Here is a 12,719-nt window from a genome sequence, read left to right on the forward strand (position 1 = left end):
AAAATTAGCCAAGATCATTTGAGCAATCTGTATAAATAGGCTAATTCTTGCTCTTCTTTGAAACTGAAACTGGGACTAAGTGAAATGTAATCATTTAAAGTTATATGATCTTAACTCTCTATTCAGTCTTTTCCAGATAAAGGCTTTTTTAAGAGCTCCATTTTTTCAGTCCACTCATTTTTAAATGCATTCATAAACAATCTGAACACAGCGCTTCAGAGCTTAACAGGAACTACAGAATATGTTAGTTGAAAGGTACCATACAGGTCTGTTGGTCTCCTTTTAAATACTCTCCCGGAGATGTAGACAAGTCTGTCATTAAATCTTGGCATCAAGAGACAGTGGGAAAACAGTATCCAGAGATGAGGGGAAAGGCGAGTCAAGTAGCAAATCTAAAGTTATACTGAAAATGCTGAGCAGACAAATGCTGACTAAGCACAAGAGAAATGAAAGATGGAGGATACCAGGACAGAGCAAATGAGGCTGGACATTCAGTGGGAGTGCAGATTGGCATCTGGTGAAACACCGTGGAATACTGTGGAAGAATCACAGGGACTTTCTGTGGAACGTGCTTGGCCTTATTTCTAAATAGGGAGTTGCTAAGAGTCCTGAGGAGATTTAAGTATTACTGTAGACTTAATACTTAAATTCTTTTTGTAGAATTCAAGTTGAATTAGCCATCCAATCTTATGTGAAGAATTATAGTGGTGACCACTTACAATTTTCTAAGGGTGCATCTTTTGGGTTTGGAAAGCTCTGAATATTGGACAGTTTTTCCTTTTATTGGACCAGAATGGTCCCTTATAACTTCCAACAACTGGTCCTTATCTTTTATGCTATACATAGCTATAATAGAAATATAATATAAATTGTACTATTCTTAGAATTTCAATGGGAACCAAAAATTCGAGGAACAGGATTATCTGCATATCCTAATTTAAGGATTAATAGCCAAGAGAAACAGAAATGTGATTTTACAAGGACTGCAAGAAGGGAATTCACATAATAGTTCTCAAACTTCATGGATTTTGTAGCATTTTTAATGTCCTCTAATAAAATTCTTCTTAGAAACTTGAAAAAAAAAAAAGCTTTCAATAGGATTATCACTGTTATCAACATATTTAATGAGTATATCTTGAGATAGATACTTAGCCAGATTTATCATACAGGCATGACCTTTATTTTCAATGACCTTCAGACACATAGTCAGAACTATGGCAGGAGGGAGCTGAAAGTTGTTGACTATTTGAAGTTCCTAACACATTGGAACAAGAATATAAAATACAAAGGAAATATTATGCTTTCTGAGGAAAATAGAAATGTACTTCTCAAGTTCCAAAGAGTCAATGTGGATTTGTTACTATTTTATTAAAATCAAAGGAAGGGGACAATAAAAGGAAACATTCCATTCAACAATCAGGAGGAACGATCAAAATTATTCCCACATTTTTATAAGAGCACTTTCATTCAGATACAGGTAGCAGTTACTCATTACTAAATGGCGTCCTTTTCTTAGAAATATGGGTTTGAGGAAAACTATTAAAGGAATGATTAAATGACAATGAGGCAAGCAGTGGTGTATTCTACCTGAATTGGAGGAGGAGTGGGTACACTTTGTATCAATCCTGATAATAGTCTTCATAAACAAATGTCAGGGATTGCTCTGGGGACAACTCCTGGGGACTTGAACATCATTTGATTTAGAGTGAGGGCCTTGTTGGCCTTACTCTATTACCTAAGCCTTTCATAAATGGGTCTGATACAACAAACTGTGGTAATCCTCCTTTTCCATGAGGAGTGGCTGCTTTTCTTCATGGAGCTGCTTTCTCTTGCGACGCCGACACAATAGACGAGTGATCCCTCCCAGCACAAGGGTGAGGACCGAGCCCACCATAGCAGCCCCAGTGAGCCATGGCCAGATTCGACTTGCTTGTTCTAAGTAGGGCCTAATATAATCTTGAAAAATGTCGCGTTCTGAAACAGAAAGATATCCCATGTTTTGACTGTTGTCATCATTAGCTGCACCATCATCATCATCAAAATCATCATCATCATCATCATCATCATCATCGTTATCCTTGCAGAGTACTATGGAGTCAGGTGCTTGGGGCTGAATGACAGCTCTGCCACTTATGAGCTGTAAGAGCTCAGAAAAGTCACACTTAATACTCCTATGCCTTAGTTTCTTCATTAAGAGAATAGGAACATAACACCACTTCGTTGGAACGTTTTAAAATTGACTGATAATATCTAACCTGTAAATTATGCAGTGTCTACAACCAAGTCAACTACCGTAACTTTTAGATCTTTATTCTGATATTTGCTTCCACATTTCTAAATAACAGGCAAATACTACCATCTTTTAATTCATCAAGTTTCTACCTGGAGTTCTTCATATAGAAATAATAATTTTGTCCTTTTACAACTCCCTTTTTCTTTCCTTTTCAGTACAATAACAATTCATGATTTGGGGCCAAATCCACATCAAGGGTTTTCATTGGTTTTAGTATATAAATATTCACAGTGGAAACAAATATGGTGCTATGATTACATTTCTTTATATTATATTTCCTTGGGAGTTAGAAACTTGTATCCTTCTGCTTGATTGATTTAAAAATACCATCACTAGGGCGCCTGGGTGGCTCAGTGGGTTAAGCCGCTGCCTTCGGCTCAGGTCGTGATCTCAGGGTCCTGGGATCGAGTCCCGCATCGGGCTGTCTGCTCAGCAGGGAGCCTGCTTCCTTCTCTCTCTCTGCCTGCCTCTCCACCTACTTGTGATTTCTCTCTGTCAAATAAGTAAATAAAATCTTAAAAAATAAAAAATAAAAAAATAAAAAATACCATCACTGCTTATAAGATACTCTAAGATACTCCATATTCATTTTGTACACAAAGAAAACCAGAAAGTGCATCTTGGGCTTCTTTTGCACCAAATTATGTCTATGTGACTCAAGTCTTGAACAAAAGCAATATGTGTAACTTTTCGCTAGTTTCCTTAAAAATAAGAAGCTATGTCTTCTCCTTTCTCCTTTTTTCTTTTTGCTTATCTGGAATGCAGATCATGTGTCCATGAGCCATCATGGACCATGTGGTCCAGATTAAACCCTAGGTCTTGTGGAATCACAAGAAAGAAGCAGCTCTGGTCCCTGAAATTGTGGAGCTGATATTCAACAACATACAAAGACTGCTGCTTGAGCAGTAAGTCAAGAAATATATTTAAGCCATTGATCTTTGAACCCGAATCTGCTTCTATCCCTACCTTCCCATCCTCACCGATGCAGAAATTTTAACCTTTTTTGTTTGTTATTGTTGTTTCATAGATTTATTTTGTTTATTTGACAGAGAGAGACCGTGAGCAGGGAGGAGGGGCAGAGGGAGAGAGAGAAGCATGCTCCTTGCTGAGCAAGGAGCCTGATGTGGGACTGGATCCAGGACCCTGGGATCATGAGCTGAGCTGAAGGCAGATGCTTAACAGCCACCCAGGTATCCCAATAACATTCTTTTATGAACTCTTTCCTTGGGTATAATTGCTCAGTACATGGTAGACCACTGACTCAAGGTGGGCCAATCAGAATCTTTACTCAGAATTCTCTGTGCTGGAGTTGTCAGGTGGCTTGAATGTTTATGACAGGCTTACATCTCAACTTGTGAAAGACAGGATGAATGCACTCCAAGAAATAGAGATGAGAGCTAGAGGAGAGAGAGACAGAAGGACAGAGGAACAGAAAAACAGAGAGATACAGAGAGAGAGAGAGAGAGAGAGAGAGAGGAGTATTAGGGCTTTTAATTTCCTGGTTCCTGCTGTTCCTCAGTCTCAGCTGCATTTCTGCCTTTCCCAGAGTTTGAGTGTTCATTCCATCCTTGGATTTTTTAAACCAATAAATTCCCTTTTTTAATATAATCTCATTCCTGTGGAGTTTCTGTCATTTGCATTTTTGAAAGTCCTAATTATTTTAAAAAGTTGATTTTATACCCACCACAATAGACAATAGAGTAATTAATTTACAAAATTTTGGAATTACAATTATATATGAACTCCGTATATAATAAAAATGAGATATACAAACCAATGAGAAAGGGAATATTTATCTAATAACCTATCTTGGAAAGCAGGGATAGCAACATGAAATAAAATTTAAAATGGAGGGATGACTGGGTGGCTTAGTGGGTTAAAGCCTCTGCCTTCAGCTCAGGTCATGATCCCAGGGTCCCAGGGTCAAATGAATAAATAAATAAATAAATAAAATCTTTAAAGCTGTACACAACTTAAGGTCTTTTTTTTTTTTTTTAAAGATTTTATTTATTTATTTGACAGACAGATCACAAGTAGGCAGAGAGGCAGGCAGAGAGAGAGAAGGGAGGAAACAGGCTCCCCGCTGAGCAGAGAGCCGGATGCAGGGCTCGATCCCAGGACCCTGGGATCATGACCTGAGCCGAAGGCAGAGGCTTTAACCCACTGAGCCACCCAGGCACCCCAACTTAAGGTCTTTAAAAAAAAAATTTAATGGAAGTCATGCTGTTGGCCATAAACTTGATAATGTTCTAAATGTTTTTTAATGAAGGATTGTTCTTTTTTTTAATCAGGAGAATTTGTTACAAATGAATATCATAGTACTAAAACCCAATATTCATTCAAAGGAGATAAAAGTGAGCTTCTCTGGCTTATGTGGGGCTAAAGGGCTAAAACCTAGTTCATTTTTCCCATTACCTTCTCTTCTGTCCTTGACACCATCTTTTTGCCAGCTGTCACTAAGTTACCTTTATATTTCCTAGAGCCCAGTAAGCATAATTTGAACAGTATTGCAATTTAGAGTTTCTCTTTACCAGTAAGGGATAACAAAATATTACCAAATAAATTATACAAATGACTTATAACTTTGATATTTAAATCTAAACAATAAAAGTAAAAAAGCTAAAACTAAAAAGAAACATCAAAATGTTACTGTTTTCAATATATTTAAAATTAGTTTGGAAGAGTGACTACAAATGTCTGTCTTATTCTGCTAGTAGTTACTTCAATATATAAAATACATTTAAAATGTCTTGCAAAGGACAGAGAGGTTACATAAGAAATCTGATTTCCTCTGTTTCTGGCTCTGCTTAAACCCAAATCACAATTTCAAAATGCTATTTCTACATCTACTCTGCTGTCCAGCTTCTCTTACAATTTCTCTACTTCAGTCCACTCCAAGTGGTCTCAATTTTTACTGTCACCAAGGGTCTTCTTTGAAACACTCTTTACATTTCTTAGTGGCTCCAAACCGAAATTCAGCCTTTCATTCTCAGCTATCAGCTCTCCAAACAGTGCTCCTTTAAATTCTTTCTTAATATCAGAATTTTTCTATCTTTACCCAAAGTTCCATTTATTCATGTTACCCTTTCTCTTCAGAATAAAAGTTTATTCTGTTTGTCTTGTGCTCTATTGCGTTCGAATCACATGCTCATTGACTCACACAACAAATATATCAGTTAGTTTGGGACCATTATCGTAACTTAATGAATTACAAATCTATAACTTAAAAGGTTTGCCTATAATATTTAAATGAGACACTGTATATGCAGCTCTTGGTATAATAACGTAGCACTTAGAAAGCAATTTATAACTGTTACTAATTCTCATTATTCTATAGTAATTTCAATGGTATTTCCATGGAACAAGCTTCCGATAAGAATTTCTCTCTCAAACCTGCTTTGATTACTTATTTAGTTCAACTTTCTTTTGTATTCTCAGACTCTCTGTATCTTTACTCCCTTGGGTCACTTGACACAATTGTCTATGTGTTAATAATTATTTATATGTATGTCTTTTTAGACTTGATCATAAATTCTTGAGAGCAAGTATTAGGTCTTATTTGTTTTATCTTTCATTCTTGTATTCATTCATTTGTCGATTCATTCATACAGTAAATGTTCCATGAGACACATGATATGCCAAGTGGTGGTCCTGGCACTGTAAGTGAAAAGACACATAAGCAGAGGTCCTGGTCTGAAGGAAACAATAACTGTAAAAAAAGACTGACAAGCATGCTAAGTATTTCAAGAGTAATGTTGCAATGATGAAATTATGTAAAAAGATACAATGGAATCGTGGTGGTAAGACCTCTTATATCTGTTTGGGGAATTAGGAAGGCTTCCCAGAAGACTTTCTCACTGAGTAGAAGAATGAATCAAACTTGAGCATGTGATGTTGATGGCAAGCCATTCCAGGCAAAGGAAACAGGACCACCACCTGGCATGGGTACTTTAAAATAATTATTAATACATAGAGAAGATTCTGTGTAGACAAGCATATAGCTATTGAACACATCTGTGAATGAGAGAAGCCCATCATCAAATCCCATCTGCAGAATGAGGCACTCTAGTTACCATGATCATGCCTCCTCCTCTCATTTCTAACATCAAATATCAAGGTCTTTGGGAATATATTGCATTTAGGAGGCTCTCAACAGAGCAGTACCATATAGAAAGCAGGATCACATTTACCAACAGCATTGAGGACACAAGCTTTCATTGCCAAAGCTTTTTGGTCTCCCTTTGAATCAGTTATGCATGCAACAAAATCACCCGCTGCTCATTTTTTTAAAGCATCACTAAATTCAATTATAAGAGAAAATGTTTGACAAATGTTTGACAGCTGCCTTTTGCAGAAAACACTTAAGTAATAACAAACATGAGTACCTGAATGATGAATAACAAACTGCTTGAGAACTAAATTACATCAAAAAGTTTTTAGGGACTCTTTTTAGTAGGCTTAAAGTTTAGCAAGAAATAGGAACACATTTTAAATTCCTTGAATGTGTAACAGAAGCAATAGAATAATTCGTAAAAGGAAAATAGGCAATTATTGTCGCTGTTTTTAAAGTCAAACTTCTTAAAATTAATGGTGTAGATTTACAGTTTTATGAAAATTACCGTCAATAGATAAAACATTTCAAATCCATTTTATTTTTTAAATATTTAATTAGAAACATAAATACCATAAGGCCCTAATGGGACTCTTTGAGCCTTCACCCCCTCCTCCGTGTTAAATGGTTTTTGTTGCCTTTTCAGTAAAAATTACCCATGTGGACACCAGAGAAGGAACCATGAGATAGAACATAGTGGACAAGACACATGCGGACTAACGAGAGCCCTCTCTACTGTGCAGTAAAAGGGGGGAAATTATTCAGTATTGGCCACTTAGTACCTCTATGACTTAGAATTAGTCACCTAACCTTTCTGTTTTCAATTTACCTATAAAACAAAATCAAAATAACTACTACATTAGACTGTGAAGATTAGCAGAGATAGCAATTCATATGCTGATGTGTGTAATTTATTGCCTGTTACTAACTGCAGGCCAGAACGTCTTCTGAGTTTCAAGGCCATCCACCTGCCCCCGAGACATATTTGCCCTGATGTTTCCTATCACCCATTTCACTGTGTAGTTAGTGCAACCAGGAGAGTCCTCCATGTCTGGCCTTGCTCCTACTGTGCCTATCTCAGTGAGCGTGTCACCATCCACCATTGTCATAGGCCAGAGAGTTTATAGTCATCCCCGATATCGCCTTTTCTCATTTCATATATGAATCACTTTCCAAGTTCTGTACATTTTATATAAATTCAAAATAGTTCAAATTCTTTCATGCCTTCTGCCCTCTCCTGAGCACAACCACAGCCACCCACACTGTCTTCACCACTCTCCAGGATGCCTCTAACAGCATCATCACTTCCTGCTCTGAAGTTGCTTTACAGCTGCTACAGAATTTTCTGTCTGCTGCAGCAACAAGAAGGTTTTGCAAACTCAAACCATTTAAAATTTATCAATGACTTCTGTTATTTTAACAATGTAGCCAAAACCCAAAATCAAGATCCCCTTTTCAACTAATCACTTCTTCCAGTCATACTGCTGTCCTCTGAAATATCACTTCATTGACCCCTAGAGGTAGGTATGTCCCTAAACGAAGAAGTCATTAGGTACATAGTTGTTTAAGGTCTTTATCTACCATTACAGTGCAAACCCTGTGAAGATAGACTATGTTGTTTACCACTGTATCCATTCTAAGACAATGCTTGGTTGGGTGGTTACTAAATAAATGTATGTAGAAAGAATAAATAAATCATAATACCACCTAGAAAATACATAGCATGATAGAAGACTTGAAATATGTTAAAAATACATATCTAGAAATGGCCTTCGGTATTAAAATGGGGTGATATATTAATAACAAGCTTTACTTATATTGGTTAAGTGATACCACACTTCATGATCAATATCACATGTACTCAAACTGATTCACCCAAAGATACTGGATGTCATTTGATACTTAAACTAGAGAAGCTTATAGAATGTCAGGTCTAATCTTGTGGGACTATAGTCATGATGGACAGGGGAAATTTTTTTTTTTTTTAGTAAATTTTTAAATTTTTTATAAATATAGATTTTTATCCCCAGGGGTACAGGTCTGTGAATCACCAGGTTTACACACTTCACAGCACTCACCAAAGCACATACCCTCCCCAGTGTCCATAACCCCCCCTTCTCCCAACCCCCCTCCCCCCAGCAACCCTCAGTTTGTTTTGTGAGATTAAGAGTCACTTATGGTTTGTCTCCCTCCCAATCCCATCTTGTTTCATTGATTCTTCTCCTACCCACTTAAGCCCCCATGTTGCATCACCACTTCCTCATATCAGGGAGATCATATGATAGTTGTATTTCTCTGCTTGACTTATTTCGCTGAGCATGATACGCTCTAGTTCCATCCATGTTGTTGCAAACGGCAAGATTTCATCTTTTGATGGCTGCATAGTATTCCATTGTGTATATATACCACATCTTCTTGATCCATTCATCTGTTGATGGACATCTAGGTTCTTTCCATAGTTTGGCTATTGTGGACATTGCTGCTATAAACATTCGGGTGCACGTGCCCCTTTGGATCACTACGTTTGTATCTTTAGGGTAAATTCCCAGTAGTGCAATTGCTGGGTCATAGGGCAGTTCTATTTTCAACATTTTGAGGAACCTCCATGCCGTTTTCCAGAGTGGTTGCACCAGCTTGCATTCCCACCAACAGTGTAGGAGGGTTCCCCTTTCTCCGCATCCTCGCCAGCATCTGTCATTTCCTGACTTGTTGATTTTAGCCATTCTGACTGGTGTGAGGTGATATCTCATTGTGGTTTTGATTTGTATTTCCCTGATGCCGAGTGATATGGAGCACTTTTTCATGTGTCTGTTGGCCATCTGGATGTCTTCTTTGCAGAAATGTCTGTTCGTGTCCTCTGCCCATTTCTTGATTGGATTATTTGTTCTTTGGGTGTTGAGTTTGTTAAGTTCTTTATAGATTTTGGACACTAGTCCTTTATCTGATATGTCGTTTGCAAATATCTTCTCCCATTCTGTCAGTTGTCTTTTGATTTTGTTAACTGTTTCCTTTGCTGTGCAAAAGCTTTTGATTTTGATGAAATCCCAATAGTTCATTTTTGCCCTTGCTTCCCTTGCCTTTGGCGATGTTCCTAGGAAGATGTTGCTGCGGCTGAGGTCGAAGAGGTTGCTGCCTGTGTTCTCCTCAAGGATTTTGATGGATTCCTTTCTCACATTGAGGTCCTTAATCCATTTTGAATCTATTTTTGTGTGTGGTGTAAGGAAATGGTCTAATTTCATTTTTCTGCATGTGGCTGTCCAATTTTCCCAACACCATTTATTGAAGAGGCTGTCTTTTTTCCATTGGACATTCTTTCCTGCTTTGTCGAAGATTAGTTGACCATAGAGTTGAGGGTCTATTTCTGGGCTCTCTATTCTGTTCCATTGATCTATGTGTCTGTTTTTGTGCCAATACCATGCTGTCTTGATGATGACAGCTTTGTAATAGAGCTTGAAGTCCAGAATTGTGGAAAGCCACCAACTTTGGCTTTGTTTTTCAATATCCCTTTGGCTATTCGAGGTCTTTTCTGGTTCCATATAAATTTTAGGATTATTTGTTCCATTTCTTTGAAAAAGATGGATGGTACTTTGATAGGAATTGCATTAAATGTGTAGACTTCTTTAGGTAGCATAGACATTTTCACAATATTTATTCTTCCAATCCAGGAGCATGGAACATTTTTCCATTTCTTTGTGTCTTCCTCAATTTCTTTCATGAGTACTTTATAGTTTTCTGAGTATAGATTCTTAGCCTCTTTGGTTAGGTTTATTCCTAGGTATCTTATGGTTTGGGGTGCAATTGTAAATGGGATTGACTCCTTAATTTCTCTTTCTTCTGTCTTGTTGTTGGTATAGAGAAATGCAACTGATTTCTGTGCATTGATCTTATATCCTGACACTTTACTGAATTCCTGTATAAGTTCTAGCAGTTTTGGAGTGGAGTCTTTTGGGTTTTCCACATAGAGTATCATATCATCTGTGATGAGTGATAGTTTGACTTCTTCTTTGCCAATTTGGATGCCTTTAATTTCCTTTTGTTGTCTGATTGCTGAGGCTAGGACTTCTAGTACTATGTTGAATAGCAGTGGTGATAATGGACATCCTTGCCGTGTTCCTGACCTTAGCGGAAAAGCTTTCAGTTTTTCTCCATTGAGAATGATATTTGCAGTGGGTTTTTCATAGATGGCTTTGATGATATTGAGGTATGTGCCCTCTATCCCTACACTTTGAAGGGTTTTGATCAGGAAGGGATGCTGCACTTTGTCAAATGCTTTTTCAGCATCTATTGAGAGTATCATATGGTTCTTGTTCTTTCTTTTATTGATGTGTTGTATCACATTGACTGATTTGCGGATGTTGAACCAACCTTGCAGCCCTGGAATAAATCCCACTTGGTCGTGGTGAATAATCCTTTTAATGTACTGTTGAATCCTATTGGCTAGTATTTTGGTGAGAATTTTCGCATCTGTGTTCATCAAGGATATTGGTCTATAGCTCTCTTTTTTGATGGGATCCTTGTCTAGTTTTGGGATCAAGGTGATGTTGGCCTCATAAAATGAGTTTGGAAGTTTTCCTTCCATTTCTATTTTTTGGAACAGTTTCAGGAGAATAGGAATTAGTTCTTCTTTAAATGTTTGGTAGAATTCCCCTGGGATGCCGTCTGGCCCTGGGCTTTTGTTTGTTTGGAGATTTTTAATGACTGTTTCAATCTCCTTACTGGTTATGGGTCTGTTCAGGCTTTCTATTTCTTCCTGGTTCAGTTGTGGTAGTTTATATGTTTCTAGGAATGCATCCATTTCTTCCAAATTGTCAAATTTGTTGGCGTAGAGTTGCTCATAGTATGTTCTTATAATAGTTTGTATTTCTTTGGTGTTAGTTGTGATCTCTCCCCTTTCATTCATGATTTTATTTATTTGGGTCCTTTCTCTTTTCTTTTTGATAAGTCTGGCCAGGGGTTTATCAATTTTATTAATTCTTTCGAAGAACCAACTCCTAGTTTCGTTGATTTGTTCTATTGTTTTTTTGGTTTCTATTTCATTGATTTCTTCTCTGATCTTTATGATTTCTCTTCTCCTGCTGGGCTTAGGGTTTCTTTCTTGTTCTTTTTCCAGCTCCTTTAGGTGTAGGGTTAGGTTGTGTACCTGAGACCTTTCTTGTTTCTTGAGAAAGGCTTGTACCGCTATATATTTTCCTCTCAGGACTGCCTTTGTTGTGTCCCACAGATTTTGAGCTGTTGTGTTTTCATAATCATTTGTTTCCATGATTTTTTTCAATTCTTCTTTAATTTCCCGGTTGACCCATTCATTCTTTAGAAGGATGCTGTTTAGTCTCCATGTATTTGTGTTCTTTCCAAACTTCCTCTTGTGGTTGAGTTCTAGCTTCAGAGCATTGTGGTCTGAAAATATGCAGGGAATGAACCCAATCTTTTGATACCGGTTGAGTCCTGATTTAGGACCGAGGATATGATCTATTCTGGAAATGTTCCATGTGCACTAGAGAAGAATGTATATTCTGTTGCTTTGGGATGAAATGTTCTGAATATATCTGTGATGTCCATCTGGTCCAGTGTGTCGTTTAAGGCCCTTATTTCCTTGCTGATCTTTTGCTTGGATGATCTGTCCATTTCAGTGAGTGGAGTGTTAAAGTCCCCTACTATTATTGTATTATTGTTGATGTGTTTCTTTGATTTTGTTATTAATTGGTTTATATAGTTGGCTGCTCCCACATTGGGGGCATAGATATTTAAAATTGTTAGATCTTCTTGTTGGACAGACCCTTTGAGTATGATATAGTGTCCTTCCTCATCTCTTATTATAGTCTTTGGCTTAAAATCTAATTGATCTAAGGATTGCCACTCCTGCTTTCTTCTGATGTCCATTAGCATGGTACATTCTTTTCCACCCCCTCACCTTAAATCTGGAGGTGTCTTCGGGCTTAAAATGAGTTTCTTGTAGGCAACATATAGATGGGTTTTGTTTTTTTATCCATTCTGATACCCTGTGTCTTTTGATTGGGGCATTTAGCCCATTAACATTCAGGGTAACTATTGAGAGATATGATTTTAGTGCCATTGTATTGCCTGTAAGGTGACTGTTACTGTATATTGTTTCTGTTCCTTTCTGATCTACCACTTGTAGGCTCTCTCTTTGCTTAGAGGACCCCTTTCAGTATTTCCTGTAGAGCTGGTTTGGTGTTTGCAAATTCTTTCAGTTTTTGTTTGTCCTGGAAGCTTTTAATCTCTCCTTCTATTTTCAATGATAACCTAGCTGGATATAGTATTCTTGGCTGCATGATTTTCTCATTTAGTGCTCTGAAA

General features: G+C 37.4%; 1 protein-coding gene across 1 annotated transcript in view; it reads right to left on the reverse strand.

The window, feature by feature from the left end:
- Positions 1–1,689: 1,689 nt before the first annotated feature.
- TYR (tyrosinase) overlaps positions 1,690–12,719 on the reverse strand; it is a 113,907-nt gene continuing 102,877 nt past the window's right edge. Inside the window, exon 5 of the mRNA XM_044258342.1 lies at positions 1,690–1,974. Coding sequence (XP_044114277.1) covers positions 1,745–1,974 — 230 coding nt within the window. The 3' untranslated portion in view covers positions 1,690–1,744. The remainder of the gene's footprint in view (positions 1,975–12,719) is intronic.

This window comes from Neovison vison, chromosome 7 (genome assembly GCF_020171115.1).
Source record: "Neovison vison isolate M4711 chromosome 7, ASM_NN_V1, whole genome shotgun sequence".
Lineage (NCBI taxonomy): Eukaryota > Metazoa > Chordata > Mammalia > Carnivora > Mustelidae > Neogale > Neogale vison.